The sequence below is a fragment of the Microtus pennsylvanicus genome, chromosome 9 (assembly GCF_037038515.1).
Source record: "Microtus pennsylvanicus isolate mMicPen1 chromosome 9, mMicPen1.hap1, whole genome shotgun sequence".
NCBI lineage: Eukaryota > Metazoa > Chordata > Mammalia > Rodentia > Cricetidae > Microtus > Microtus pennsylvanicus.
Window position 1 is genome coordinate 51,883,474 of NC_134587.1, and position 14,134 is coordinate 51,897,607.

A 14,134-nucleotide genomic window follows, 5' to 3' on the forward strand; every position below is an offset into this window, starting at 1 on the left:
CCACCACCACCAGGATCTGTTTCTGCACTGATATTGTGTAGCCCAGGGTGGATTTGAACTCACATCTGCCCTTGTCTCTGAATTCCTGGGATTAAAAGTGTGTGACACCACTACTTGGCCTCTAGAGGCTGTTTTACCTTCTGATCTTCAAGCAAGCTTTACTTATTAAAACATAAGTAAAATATCACTATATTTTTCTGTCCCACTTCCCATCTTTGATTCTTGAGAAGGGGCACATAGAAGTTGTTTATCTAGGCATGGTGGCACATATTTTAAATCCCAGCGATCTGGAGGCAGAGGCAAGGAGATCTCTGCAAATTTGAGGACAGTCTGGTCTACATAGTGAGTTCAAGGCCAGCCACGGTGTCAGAGTGAGAAAAAAATATTTCTTCAGTGGCACATAAAGTGGGAAATGGCGAGAAAACAACAACAACAACAAAAAACAACCAGAGTTTTTACCCTGTTATATTCCACATTGCACAGTATACTGGTTGGTTTCTAGTGACAGGGAAGCAATCAGTCCTCAGACTAAACTTTTGTTGTTGCTGTTTTGAAATAAGTTTTCTTTTCTTTCTTTTTTGACAGGGTCTTTCTATGTAGCCCAAACTGGCCTCAAATGCAAGATCCTCCTGCCTCAGCCTCCTGAGTGCACGTATGCCCAGCTCTAATGTTTTCTTTTTTAGGCTATTAAAGATTGTGCTGGTTAGTTTTTGTCAAACTGGGAGGAGGGAGAAACAGCTGAAGAACTGCCTCCATCACCTTGGCCTGTGGGATTGGTGAGGGAGGGTCAAGGCCCCTGTAGGCAGAGCCAGCCCTGGGCTGTACCAGAAAGGCTGAGCAAGTCCTCAGGGACTCTTCCACAGCTCCTGCCTCCAGATTCTTTCCTTGAGTCTGCCCTGACTTCCCTCGCTGATAAACTGTTACCTGGACACAAGAGAAAATATACCCTTTCCTTTCCAAGTTGTTTTGATGGTGTTTTGATCCCACTGACACAGACTAGGAAAAATATACTGCTGGACACGATCGCTCACACCGGAATCTGCTCAAGGGACAAAGAAAGGAGAACCAAGAATTAAGACCATCTTTGGAGTCATACCAAGTTTGAGGCCAGCCTGGGTCAAAAAAAGTTATTAAATATATATGATGTGATAAGGATACAGACCAGAAATGTTTGTTTGCTTTCTTGCTTCCTTCTTGTGTGATGCTGGAATAACAAACAGCCAGGCCCTCTATGCTGTCAGGAGTAGAATGCCACGGAGCTACACCCCAGTTGTAGATCACAGTACTTAAGACTTTTTCCTTGGTATTTTTTTTTCCTTTTTTCAAGACTGGGTTTCTTTCTTTCTTTTTCTTGTTTTTCGAGACTAGGTTTCTTTGTAGCTTTGTAGCCTGTCCCAGAACTAGCCCTTGTAGACCAGGCTGGCCTAGAACTCACAGAGATCTGTCTGCCTCTGCCTCCCGAGTGCTGGAATTAAAAGTGTATGCTACTACGGCCTGGCCTTACTTAAGATTTTTAAATCAAGCTTTCAGGTTTTTTGTTTAAATTGTTTTTTTTTCCAAGACAGGGTTTTTCTGTGTAGCCCTGGCTATCCTGGAACTTGCTTTGTAGATCAGGGTGGCCTCAAACTCAGAGATCGGCCTGTCTTTGCCTCCCAAGTACAAGAATCAAAGGCATGCACTGCCACGTTCAGCTGTATTCATGAGTTTTATTTATGTATATGCCACACTGTTGCAAAAAGATCTTGGTGCACCTTAATAAGATAGATTAAATACAGTAGAATAAAAATAAATCAGGGTAAAGGTACATACAAAAGGCTAGAATGAAACCAGTTAAATGTTCAAAATGATCGCAAACTTGTCTTTGAGCTTCCTATTGGCCTAATCCAAGAAAAACAAAACAAAAAACAAAACATAAACCATGACTACTTATAATAGTTAGTTAGGGACTTTGGTTTAGAGACCTAGTTTGGATCTCACTTCTACATGCTACATACCTGGCCCTGAGCACACTGCTCAACTTCTTGGAACTTGTGGCTCATAACCCATGAGAGAAATCTTGGGGTTCCAGGGTGGATTGGTGAGACTACAGATCGAGGGGATTCCCAATTCTGGAGGTGCAGGGAAGGCTCCTGAAATCTTCTATCCTCACTAAGCCTTGGTCCCTGCTGTCTCAGGAATTTAATGCCCCTCCCAGGCTTAGGGAAGAGCAGCATGGAAGAGGCAGGCTCCCCATTCCCTGTACCTGGACTGACACACAGTGCCTGGCATCGCACCACGAAGGTTATCTGATGCTGCAGGGAGAACAGTTCCCTACAGGACCTCGCAGTTGTTCCGGCCTTTTGTGCTGCCCCAAGGTGGAGATCATCCCCCCCTACCCCGCCAGAGTGGGATTCAAAGACTGAGGGGCTGGAGTGGCTCAGTGATCCAGCACTTGCCTAGCACCCCCAACACCCCCAAGGCCTGGCAATCTCTGGAGAGGAATTAGTGATGGAAGCCAAAGCTCCTCACCTCTAGAGTTGTTCAGACACTAGATGGTTTGCCCTTGTAAAAAGGTCAGTGGGCAGTTCTATTCAGCCCAGGCCTTGCCTCCTAGGAAGTACCCATTGCCCATCATAATACACACCAAGGTATGTGGTGTGTGTGTGTGTGTGTGAAGGTGTCTGTGAGTTTGTGTGTGTGGTAGCGGGAGGAACATTTCCTTTAGAGCTCACAAACTGGCAAACTCAAAACTCCTTCCCTGCTTTTCATCACCAACAGGATAAAAATCCAGTCAGAATCCGTGTCAGAATTTTCTTGGCTCTGTTAGATGACACCATTTTGTTCTAGACTTGGCTAGCTGTATCCACGCCTTGGCTTGGTACCCAAAGCTCTATACAAGCTGGCTTTTCCCATGGCTATCTTGAATGGCTGCAGCTAACATCCCTTCTGGAGCTTGCTGCCAGCGTGGCATGAAGATGGGAAAAAGCATGCTCTGAGGAGCCCTGACCCCCTTGCTCTGCCATAGACTACACCGCTGTGTGATCATAGGCAAATTCCTCCATGTCATTGCCTCCACATGCCCGTGGGCCCTCTCCGTTGAGGACACTGATGATTCTCAGATAACAGGAACAGGTTACTTTCCATTGCCAGCCTATGTGACAAGTGACTCACCTGGCATGCAGTGTGACTATCTAAAATGAAGAAATGAACTATATTACCACAGAGCACACAAAGGCTGGAAACAGAAGGGGCCTGAAGGATGACTGGTCACTATGGCAGGCCCTTGTCCCGCCCCTGGAAACTATGCCACGTGTGTTTACTCTTCAAACCAGTGTGTCCTAGTGTTCCCTCCCCGCAGACTGCTGCAGCTGCCTCAGCACCTCTCACAGGGTTGGGCTATGACATCACAAAACACACAGTCTTGAAAAAAAAAAAAAACAAACCCACACCCAGAACCAAGGGAAAGGTCAGGGTGTGCACAGGCTTTGGGGGGAGGGAGGGTGGGAACAGGGGATTCCAAGTTCTCTGAAGAGGCTGGAAGGGGAGCCTGTGGTGGTCAGCTGGGTGTGGCTACTACTATGAGTCAGACCTGGCTGGGCTGGGTGTCACTGTCCCTCTTTATTTCAGGGTGAGTTATTCCTTAAGCAAAACATCACCCAGCAATGTCTGGAGGAAATGAAGTCTACAGACAACCTAAATCTGCCTATCAGCACTGAACAGTGGGCAGCTGGTACCCACTGCAGGTATCTTAGGAGTGGGCCCAGGGCACAAGGAAGGGCCCAGGGTCTGGGTAGGGGTCGTTGGTAGACACCTTCAAAGGTGCTGAGGATCTGTAGGAGAGTACAGAGCTTTCCCAAAGGAGATCAGCCATACCCTGCCCTGGATGGTTCCACCCCATACCCTAGAACTGTTGGGACCTATATTTTCTTTGGTAAAATAAGGAGATGGGCAAAAAAGTTTCTCTACATCTTTAAAAAGAATGTCCAAAGCAGTCATAGGTGGCTTAAATGGTCATGTTCTCAGGCCTGCCTGTGTCTGGAGATTCTGAGCCAGAAGCAGCCCCAGGGCAGCTGCCAATCCCCTTGTAGGATAGCTTATACAATCGTATGTCCATAACCCTGTGAACTCTCTCAAAGAAAATCCTGGTGCTGAGACTGAAGGCTATTTTTCCCTGCTTCTACTTCCTGGTTTTGTCCTGCAACCTAACAAGGCCCAAGGTCTCTTCTGAACCCCTCTGTCCTGTATTTCCCAGATTCCCTACTGAATCTACTGAATTGAACCAGCCCACCAAGCGACCAGCTCAGGATGGACAAGGAAGAGGAAGCCTGTTCCATCTTGGGACCACCCTCTCCAGAGACAAAGGCCTTACTCCTGGCAATCCCTGAGTGTGAGCAGACTAGCTATGAAGGCCCATACAGAACCCCAGGCCCAAACCTTTGGGAAGGGATCGGGAAGGATCCAAGGCCTATTGGATGGCCAAGGCCTAGCAAGGCTTCTGGTACAGGAGATGAGATGGCAGGAACTCAGACCAGCACCCTACCCTACCACAGCTGAGTTGCCTATTCCTTCTCAGCTGCTGAGAACGTGCAAGGAGCAGGAAGACAAGAAGTAGCTACGGAGGGAGGCAGCGCTTGCTTCAGGGTGTGGTTCCTGCTTGGTGGCTGACCCCAGGTCAAGAGGCTCTGGGCTCAAGGTCGCCAGCATCAACCAGAAGAGGGGCCTGGAGCTCCAGAGCATCAGCACAGAGGACCCAGAGACCTCAGTGGGAAGGGTCCTGGAGAGGGGACGAACTAGACGAGATCATCTCATCTATAAAATGTGGCTATCCGTGAGAACACAGCCTGCCCTACTGTGACTGAGATGTTGCTCCGCGGGGCTTCAGTCACCTCCTCTGCTCAGTGGGCTTAAGGATCTCTGCCTCCACAGGAAGCAGTGGAAAGAATCAGAAGGGTAAATGCAGGAAAAGCCCTCAGCACAACATTCTGCAGGGGAAGCAAGTGTCACCTGCTAACACCTGCCCAGGACACCCCAACTGATACTGACAGCAGTTGCAGGAGTTGCTAGGGACAGCCCCTACTCCTCTGCTGCCCTCCCCTGTGAACATAGGTGCCCATTCAGATCACAAAGTGGAGGGTGTAGGTGAGCTGGTGGCCATTGTCCCAGGCGTACAGCACCCTCTCCTTGGGGTTGTAGTCAACTTGAGTGGTGTAGGAATACTCATTGAGGAAGGGCAGCTGTGGGTGAGCATCAGTGCCTGTGTGGGTGTCGAAGGCATAGGCCACCTGGCCTTCGTGCTGGTTGTACGTATCCACAGCATACAGGATACCACACACCAGGAAGCAGTTCCCATAGGAGTTCCTCCTCAGACGTGTCTTCCACGTGGTCTCTTGGTGCACAGAGAGGTCTCGGGGGTCTAGGCGGCTCAACACAATCACCTCATGCTGGGCTTCATCTCGCTCATCCACAGCTGGGTAGATGACCCACAGACCACTCTCGTCTACAGCAAAATCAATGTCTGAGTGGCCACGCCACTTCCAGGGTGTGGTGTCCTCGTATACCACATCAGGCAGCATTGCCCAGGAAGCCACAAAGCGCTGGCGCAAGTCATATTTGATGATGTTCTTGGTGAATGCACGGTTGTAGTAGAAGGCACCCTGGTACACCACATGGCCCGTGCCTATCCAGTTGTAGGGTAGCTTGTACATGTTACTCCACCGCCCTGCGTATGGAAAGGAGAGGGTCACACCAGAGTACCCTGGGCAGCCCCAGCCCACATGTGCTGCATAGTTTGACACAATCTAGAGGAACTGCCCAGACTGGCCTGTGGCCACATCTGGAGAAATTGTCTTGCTTGATGATGGATGTGAGAGGGCCCAGGCCACTGTGGGTGGTACCATGCCTAGGCTGTATAAGAAAGACAGGGTTTCTATATAGCTCTGGGACCTATTCTGGAACTAGCTCTTGTAGACCAGGCTGGCTTCGAACTCACAGAGATCTGCCTACCTCTGCCTCCTGAGTGCTGAGATTAAAGGAGTGTGCCACCAATGCCTGGCCTTCCCCCCTCTTTTTTTTTTTAAAGATTTATTTATTATGTATACAGTGTTCTGCCTGCACGTATGCCTGCATGCCAGAAGAGGGCACCAGATCTCATTACAGATGGTTGTGAGCCACCATGTGGTTGTTGGGAATTGAACTCAGGACCTCTAGAAGAGTAGCTTGTGCTTTTAACCTCTGAGCCATCTCTCCAGCCCACCAACCCCGTGTTCTATCTCAGAGACTTTGCATATGATGTTCCTTGAGTCAGGTTTGCTATTCCCCATTGAACCTGTCTCTCAGTGTCCTTAGCCAGCATGACTTCCCCAGACTCAGTGAAGGGCCTCCCCTAACCCTCTTTCTTAGTTCTTGCCACATCCACCAGCCTGTGAGCTGCTCCAGACACCACAGAACAAGTAAATTTCGAGCTTAGAAAAGATGTTAGCTGTTAGGATCGTGCTGGCCCCTGTCACCTGGCAGGATGCATCAGGCAGTACCCAGGCCAGGCCAGGGTCCTGTGGCTGCTATGTCATTACATAGACTGTATGCAGGTGCAAAAGGTCCCTTTAAGAGACAAACTATGCCCATTCCTGCTCTCTTTCCCACTGCTCTTCTGAAGAGGCAGGCTTGTCCTTCTTCTTCCTCTCCTCCTATCCTCCCCCCATTCCCTTTATCTCAATAAAACTCCCACACTCCCACGTAGGGGCTAGCAAGATGTCTCAGTGGTTAAGAGCACTGACTGCCTGATCTTCCAAAGAACCTGGGTTCAATTCCCAGCACCCACATGGTAGTTCACAACTTTCTACAACTACAGTTCCAGGGGATTTGACTTCTTCATATATACATACATGCAAGCAAAACACCAAAGCATGCAAAATAAGAATAAATAAATCATTTAAAATGTTTAAAAACAACACAAACAAACAAAAACTCCCATGTAAGCTCTGCCTGCATGGCGTGTCTGCACCTCACCCATCTTGGGCTCTTACCTGCCATGCAGCCCTTGGCCCACCAAGGTTCCTCTCCCGCTGCCGTTTTACAGCATTAGCTATTTCAGAACATTTTCTAGGATCCCATGGTTCTCAGGATGGGATTGGGTGGGTGCACTCCACCGCATGACACCACGCTGCTTCTGTGAGGAACACCTTCCCTTCTTTCTCCTGTAAAGCCACCGAAGCCCCCTGGGGAAGCCTTCCTATGTCTCCACACTCTTCCCACAGATACTGAACTAGACTGCCCTAGGCAGTACCACGATTGCCCCCTTATGTCTTCGCCTCCTCTAGAATATAGATTTCTGGAAGGTGAGACAGTCTTAATGACCTTTCCCCTGTCCTGCCCCAGATCTGATAATCAAAAATTGTCCTCCTTATGCTAACATCCCCCTGTGGGCCTTGCCCAGAGTCACAAGTCTTCTAAGGCCCAAGGCCTGCTTTCTTGGAGGGCAGGCAACAATCTCGTGGATTTAGGAAGATTCATAAAACGTGAGTGGACACTGAGCTAGATAGTTTTTGTTTGTTTGTTTGAGACAGGGTCTCACTATGTAGCTCTAGCTGTCCTGGAACTCACTATGTAGACCAGGCTGGTCTCTAAATTACAGAGACTAAGGTTGGCCTCTGCCTCTTGAGTGCTGGGATTAAAGGCGCCTGACTTCCTTTGATGATACGGAAGGGCGAGCCACATGAACACTTTCCTCCCAACTTGCTTTTGGTCATGAAGCAATAGAAAGCCTAACTAAGAGAGACAGACACAGACAAGTGCATGGAACACTCAGCAAGTGGAAGTTGTCATGAGGCCGGGCCACACTCTCTCCTTTGCCCCTGTATTCAGTTCCCAGCAGTGGGTGACACCCTTCCTTAGGGCAGGAGGCTACCTGGAGGACAGGCTGGGCACTGGAAACCACAGGCACAGGAAGGCTGGGTCTTATGGGGCACCCTTGTCACAGGCCAACCACACTCTTCTCCCTCCCCTCTTCTACCCAGTTTCCCTGACCTTGTTTGAAATTTTCCAGGTTCCGAAACTCCACCAGGCTGTTTCCATAGTAGTAGTTGGTGACGTAGATCCTGTCATCTAGAGCTGCAGGGTCCTTCATCCAAGCCCCTTCATGGCGCCCATAACTGTGGTGCTTCACAGGGGGGTCCACAGCTCGGAGGGTGCCCTCACAGCTGACCTTACCTGTGAGGAGCAAAGGACACAATGTTTGATACACACAACCACCAGTTCCAAGCCAGAGCACTGGGTCTAGGAAGATGATCCAAGTCCATCTTTTCAAGACAGGGTTTCTCTGTGTAGCCCTGGCTATCCTGGAACTGACTCTGTAGACCAGGCTGGCCCCAAACTTAGAGATCCACCTGTATCAGCCTCTGGAATACTGGGTACCATGTATTAAGTTTACTTTAACTCTCTCAAAGGTTTTGTTGGTGACATTTGGCCTATGAGCAAAACAATGCCTGATCACTGGAAAAAGCAGGAACAGCCAGAAAGAAGAACAGAGAAGATGCATACCATTCAAAACTCCAGCATCCACTGTATGTGAAAATAAAACACAAAAAAAGAGGTTCATCTCAGAGAAGCAGAGACTAGAACAGTGGGGAGTGGTGGGCTTGGGAGACGCTGACCAAAACTTCAGAAGTATTGTCTGACAGAAGATGAGTTCAGGGTGTCTCCTAATACTTGAAAATTGAGGCTGGTTGTGGGGGAAATGCCTGTAACCCTCAAACTGTGGAGGCTGAGGTAGGAAGACAGCCATTGCTGAAAATTTGAGGCCAGCCTGGGCTATATAGTGCCAGGCCAGTCAGCTCCATGGCAAGACCCTGCCTCAAAAAGGAAGGAAAGAAGTGAGGTGGTGGTAGCATACGTGATTAATCCCAGCACTTGGGAAGCAGAGGCAGGTGGATCTCTGAGTTCAAGGCCAGCCTGGTCTGCAGAGCAAGTTCCAAGACAGCCAAGACATAGAGAAATCCTATCTCAAAAACAAAAGCAAAACAACAACAAAACAAAACACCCCCCCCCAAAATAAAGAGGAAAGAAAGGAGGAGAGAGGACAGTCCTAAGATGAATTCTAGTATACACAGAAACTTTTGAATACATGGTGCTTCCTTCCCTGTCTTTCTTCTTTGCATGAAGTTATGCAGACTTTTAAAAACTGTGATCCTTCTGCATATATGGCTTTCTGTATCCTGTTTTCTTCTGCCGCTGACCAATTTCTCACATCACTTTTAAGGGTGGGACGTCTGGGTCTTCCTGCCACCACCAGACAGCTGTATCCTTTAATTTACCCACACTCCCCATCCCCAGTTTCAGCCCTGTAGGTTATTTCCAGTTTTCTGGCACCAGGAACTGTGTTGGGAGGAAGCCATACTAGTTGCAGCTGCTGTCCACATTGCTTGTGGGTCCTTCTGGAAAGACAGGCGTGAAAGAGCTGACACAGAGCCAGAGCGAGGAAGGGTCTGAAGGCTTGCAATCACAGGCGGTCACAGCCCTTCAGAAGGACTGATCCATGCGTTACTGAGGACAATGTCTACTGTGTGACACAAATTATAGCTATCAATGTGGACATAAAGACAGACAAAGAGCCAGGCATGGTAGCACATGCCTTCAATTGCAGCATTCAAGAAGCAGAGGTAGGGGGCTGGAGAGATGGCTCAGAGGTTAAGAGCACTGCCTGCTCTTCCAGAGGTCCTGAGTTCAATTCCCAGCAACCACATGGTGGCTCACAACTATCTGTAATAGGGTCTGGTGCCCTCTTCTGGTCTGGTGGCATCCATGCAGATAGAACACTGTATCCATAATAAATAAATAAATCTAAAAAAAAAAAAAAGAAGAAGAAGCAGAGGTAGACGGATCTCTGAGTTGGAGGCCAGCATGGTCTACAGAGTGAGTTCCGGGATAGCCATGGCTACACAAAGAAACCCTTTTTCAAAAAAAGCAAAAAAACAAAAAAAAAAAAAAAAGAAAGAAAACCAAAACAAATGAGCAAACAAATGCAGAAACCAAAAACCAACTACAAAATAAAATAAAGAAAAAAAAATAGCCAAAGAGTACTGGGGGTGCAGCTCAGAGGTGGGGTGCTGTTCAGAGGTGGGGTGCTGCTCAGAGGTGGCAGCTGGGCCATGGGCTCAGTCCTGACACCTTGGAACCCAAACAAAACAGACTGGAAAGAGGACCTAAGAAAGCTCTCAGTGGTTGGATTGAGTGGTAGGTATCCAGTTCACACTTTAAAAGAATTTATTGCAACTACACCTGTTTAACAGTCATGTTAAATGCTGGCATTTTTCTGCAAAGGCTCCTGGGATAACTATGTTAGGTTGGGAGGGGACAAACTTCTACCCCATAGTCTTTCTTTTTCCACATAATTCTTTTTAAAGCACAAAGCTCAAGCTAAGAGTGCTTGCTGTGCAGTCTTGAGGATTGTGTTTGGAGCCCAGCACAGTTCTAGCAAGTGGGGCATCCCTCCACACCTGTTGTTCTGCTGGAAGCTCTGCCTCAGGTCCCCTCCTCCCTCTCCAACCCCCCCCCCCAGCTGCTCAAACCCTGACTACAGGTTATTTAAGCTCTGGTCCATAGAACTGCCATGTGATTGATTTCTACTCTTTCCCAGAGATCACCTGGGAATACTTTGCTCGGATAACCCTGGTCCTTTACCTTTAATTTGGGTTGATCTGGCTTACTGTTTTGGTAGAGAAACCCAATACTGGGAATTCAAAAATGTTTATCCCCTGTGATCCCAGTTCTGAGGGGCACACAGACAGCTTTGCTGGAATTTTCTGACTTTCAACCTAGTCAAGAAAACACAAGCCATAGGTTTAGGGAGAAACCTTGCCTCTAAAAAAGGAATAGTCAGAAAGTGATTGAAAGTCTCTCTCTCTCTCTTTACACACACACACACACACACTCATACACACACTCCTTTTAAAAAATAAGAAATTTCGAAGTATGCTAGGCGTGGGGACACATGTCTATAATGCCAACACTGAGGAGGCTAAGGCAGGAGGGTGTGAGCTTCAGCATAGCCTGAGCTACAGTGAGACCCTGCCCCAAAATAACTAAAACCCAAACAACAACAAACCAAACAAAAAAACATCAACAATTTGATAAAAAAAAATTCTTGGATCAAGAGCCAAACAAGACATGAGCTGGATTTAGTCATAAGCTGACTGAGTTTTCTGACTCTTAGGAGACTTACTCACCTTGGCTTGGGACTTCTGGATGCAAAGGTGGCTCGGTGTGCCAGGGAGTGGTGGCAGGACTTGGGGTGGAAGTAGAGATGTGAGGAGCCAAGCTGGGTCCTTCTGAAGCCTTCAGCATGACTCCATTATGTTTGACGGAGTTTGGTTCTAGAAGCTTGGCCTCCATCTTGGGTGGTACTTTCTCCAGCCAGGAAGCTCCCTTGAGGGTGTTGTCTATGGAGAGAGGATGACTTAGTGGCCATGCCCCAGAAGTGCGGATGCACAGCCTTGCCACAGAGCTCCTCAGGGTCTTCTCTGACCACGGAGGAGTTGAAAGGCCTCAAGTAGGAGATGGGTAGACTTCTTAGTCCACAGGACAGGACTTTCCCATGGGCACTCTGGCCTGGGGCCCAGCTTTGCCACTCCCTTCCTGGGTGAGTTTTTAAAGAGCAAGCCCTTACCTCCTTGGGTCTGCACCTCTGTAAAATGAGTGTCCTAACCATAGTGCTGATTAGAAGAATATGTTTATAAGACATTTGTACTGATTCTGCAAACAGGTGGTGGCAAATACAAGGTTCTTTTTTTCTTCTAAGTGTTAAGGACGTTGTTCCAACTCTGTCATGCCTTAAACTTAGTTCCACAGGCAAAACTCCTTGTTTAGGAATGTAGACTTTCTCTCAGTCACCTTCCTGGGAACCTTGATAGCCTTGAACCTCCTTCACTAGTGTCTGTGACCTCAATCAAGGAAGGGATGGATGCAGCTAGTGTCTTGTCAATTCTAGAGCACAGATCTCTGCCCTCGCTCATTTCAGACCCTTACTTCTCTAGCTGTATTTGTGCCTTCCAGGTCCCAAGTGCTAGTACAGGCTCAGCTGAGTGGGTTCCTCTTTGCCTGCAGTTGGGCAGGCCACTTTGTCCCCACACCGGAGACCCAGTGGGAGGAAAGCATCAGGGAATCCACAGGGAACACGGCCTTGGCAGCCTCTCAGGTCAGGAGGCTTATTCCCATGAGCATTCTTGGCAGAGTTAGATGCCCAAAGCTGTGCCTGGGCAGTGGTCCAGCCAGGGGTCAGAGGCCCTGTATTGTGCCAGGCTGAGTTGGCAGGATTCAAGAACAACAGCTGGTATCAGGGACTAGGGGAGGAGGATACACCCTGCGGGCTCAGAAATGAAGGGACCTTTTCTTTTACAGGGTCTCTCTCTCTCTCTCTCCCTCTCTCATAAATGTATGGTATGGGGTACACTTGTGTGTGGACGCCTTCCTAGTGCTGGGATTACAAATGTGTGCTACTGGCCTGGAGAGAAGGCTCAGTGGTTAAAAGCATTGACTGTGCTGGGCTGGTAGCAACACCTTTAATCCTAGCACTTGGGAGGTAGAGGCAGGAGGATCTCTGGGAGTTCAAGAGCCAGGGCTGTTACACAGAGAAATCCTATGGGTGCGGGGGAGAACACGACATGACCCTGACCACTCTTCCAGAGAACCCAGGAATGCACATGGAGCTCACAACTATCTGTAACTTCAGTTTCAGGGGTTCTGGCACCCTCACACAGACATGCACGCAGGCAAAACACCAATGCACGCACATAAAATAAATAAATCTCCAAAAATTTTTAAAAAGTTATGTTAAAGGTGTGTGGCGGGGGAACTGGAGAGATGGCTCAGCAGTTAAGAGCACTTGTTCTTCAGAGAACCCAGGTTCAATTCCCCGTACCCACATGGAAGTTCACAGTTGTATGCAACTCCAGTTCCAGGTGATCTGATGCCCTCACATAGATAGACATACACGCAAGCAAAACACATAAAATAAAAATAAACATCACTCAAACCAAACAAAATAAGACAACAATAAAAACAAACAAGTCTGGGCCACCATACCCAGTATTTTCTAAAATGTGGCTTTTGGGTATCAAATGTGGGCCCTCATGCTTTAGAGGCAAGCACTTTACTGACTGAGCACTTTTTAGTTCCTGTGGTGGGAATTTCACCTTATCAGTAAGATCTTGGGTGTGCTAGATAAGCGTCTCTGTCCCTGCCACTGAGCCACAGCTCAGTCCACTGCTGCTTCATATATTAAGACAGGGTCTCAGTAAGTTGCCTAGCTTACTCTTGAAATCACTCTGAGTACCAGGGAGACCCTGAACTTAAAACAATATTGTAGGGGCTGGAGAGAAGGCTCAGAGCTTAAGAGCCTAAGGACGAGGGTTCAATTTCCTGCACCCACATGGCAATTCACTGTCTGTAACTCCAGTTCCAGGGGCTCCAACACCCTCACACAGACACTTCTAGGCAAAGCCCAGTGTACATTAAGTAAATCTTTAAAACACAACAACAAATATCCTAGCGGTCAGTGCTACCAAGCCTGGAGTAGCCTTCTTGGTTGTTTTTAAGTCAGGCTCTTACTGTATAGTTCAGCTGCCCTTGAACTCCTGTCTCCAGCTCTTGAGTGCCTGGGATTTCATCTCTGAACCTGACAGGAGGGCATTCTTGAAGAATATTGGACTATAACTGTTTGATATCCCTGCCTTTGGAAGAACCTAGTTACTTCTGTGTTGCCCTTGGCTGTGACCCAGGTGGAGACACCAGGGACCAGGAAAAGGGCAGGGTCTATCACTCTTCTTCAGGAAAATGAGACAGGAGAGAACTGGAGAGGCCGGTCCAGAAGTGAGAGGGCTCCCCAGCGGCCCACTCCACTCTCCAAAAGCCCCAAGTTCTCCCATCTGCACTATCACAGGCGTGGCTCCTCCCATAGAACTGCAAGCTCCATGGCGAGCAGGACCCTCGTCCACCTCACTCTGTGACCTTGCACATAGCTGACAGGCAGCAAATCTTTGAACCAAAGTTCAGACAGCTGTAAGATCCTGGGAGAGGCCTCTTGTGTTGCCTTTATCAGCAGCCCTACCTGGGGTTTTCTACCCAGTGTGTGATTGAGCAACAGACCCTAAAAACAGCAAACAAT

The 14,134-nt window shown here is 48.3% G+C and overlaps 1 protein-coding gene across 2 annotated transcripts in view; it reads right to left on the bottom strand.

Annotated features, from left to right (window-relative positions):
* Positions 1–1,686: 1,686 nt before the first annotated feature.
* The window catches only part of Olfml2a (olfactomedin like 2A), a 30,712-nt gene continuing 18,264 nt past the window's right edge, over positions 1,687–14,134 (bottom strand). For both annotated transcript variants that reach the window (XM_075986055.1, XM_075986054.1), the window contains exons 6-8: positions 11,199–11,411; positions 8,002–8,184; positions 1,687–5,698 (exon numbers count right to left, since the gene is read on the bottom strand). In XM_075986055.1, the coding sequence (XP_075842170.1) occupies positions 5,094–5,698; positions 8,002–8,184; positions 11,199–11,411 (1,001 nt within the window). In that variant the 3' untranslated portion in view covers positions 1,687–5,093. The remainder of the gene's footprint in view (positions 5,699–8,001; positions 8,185–11,198; positions 11,412–14,134) is intronic.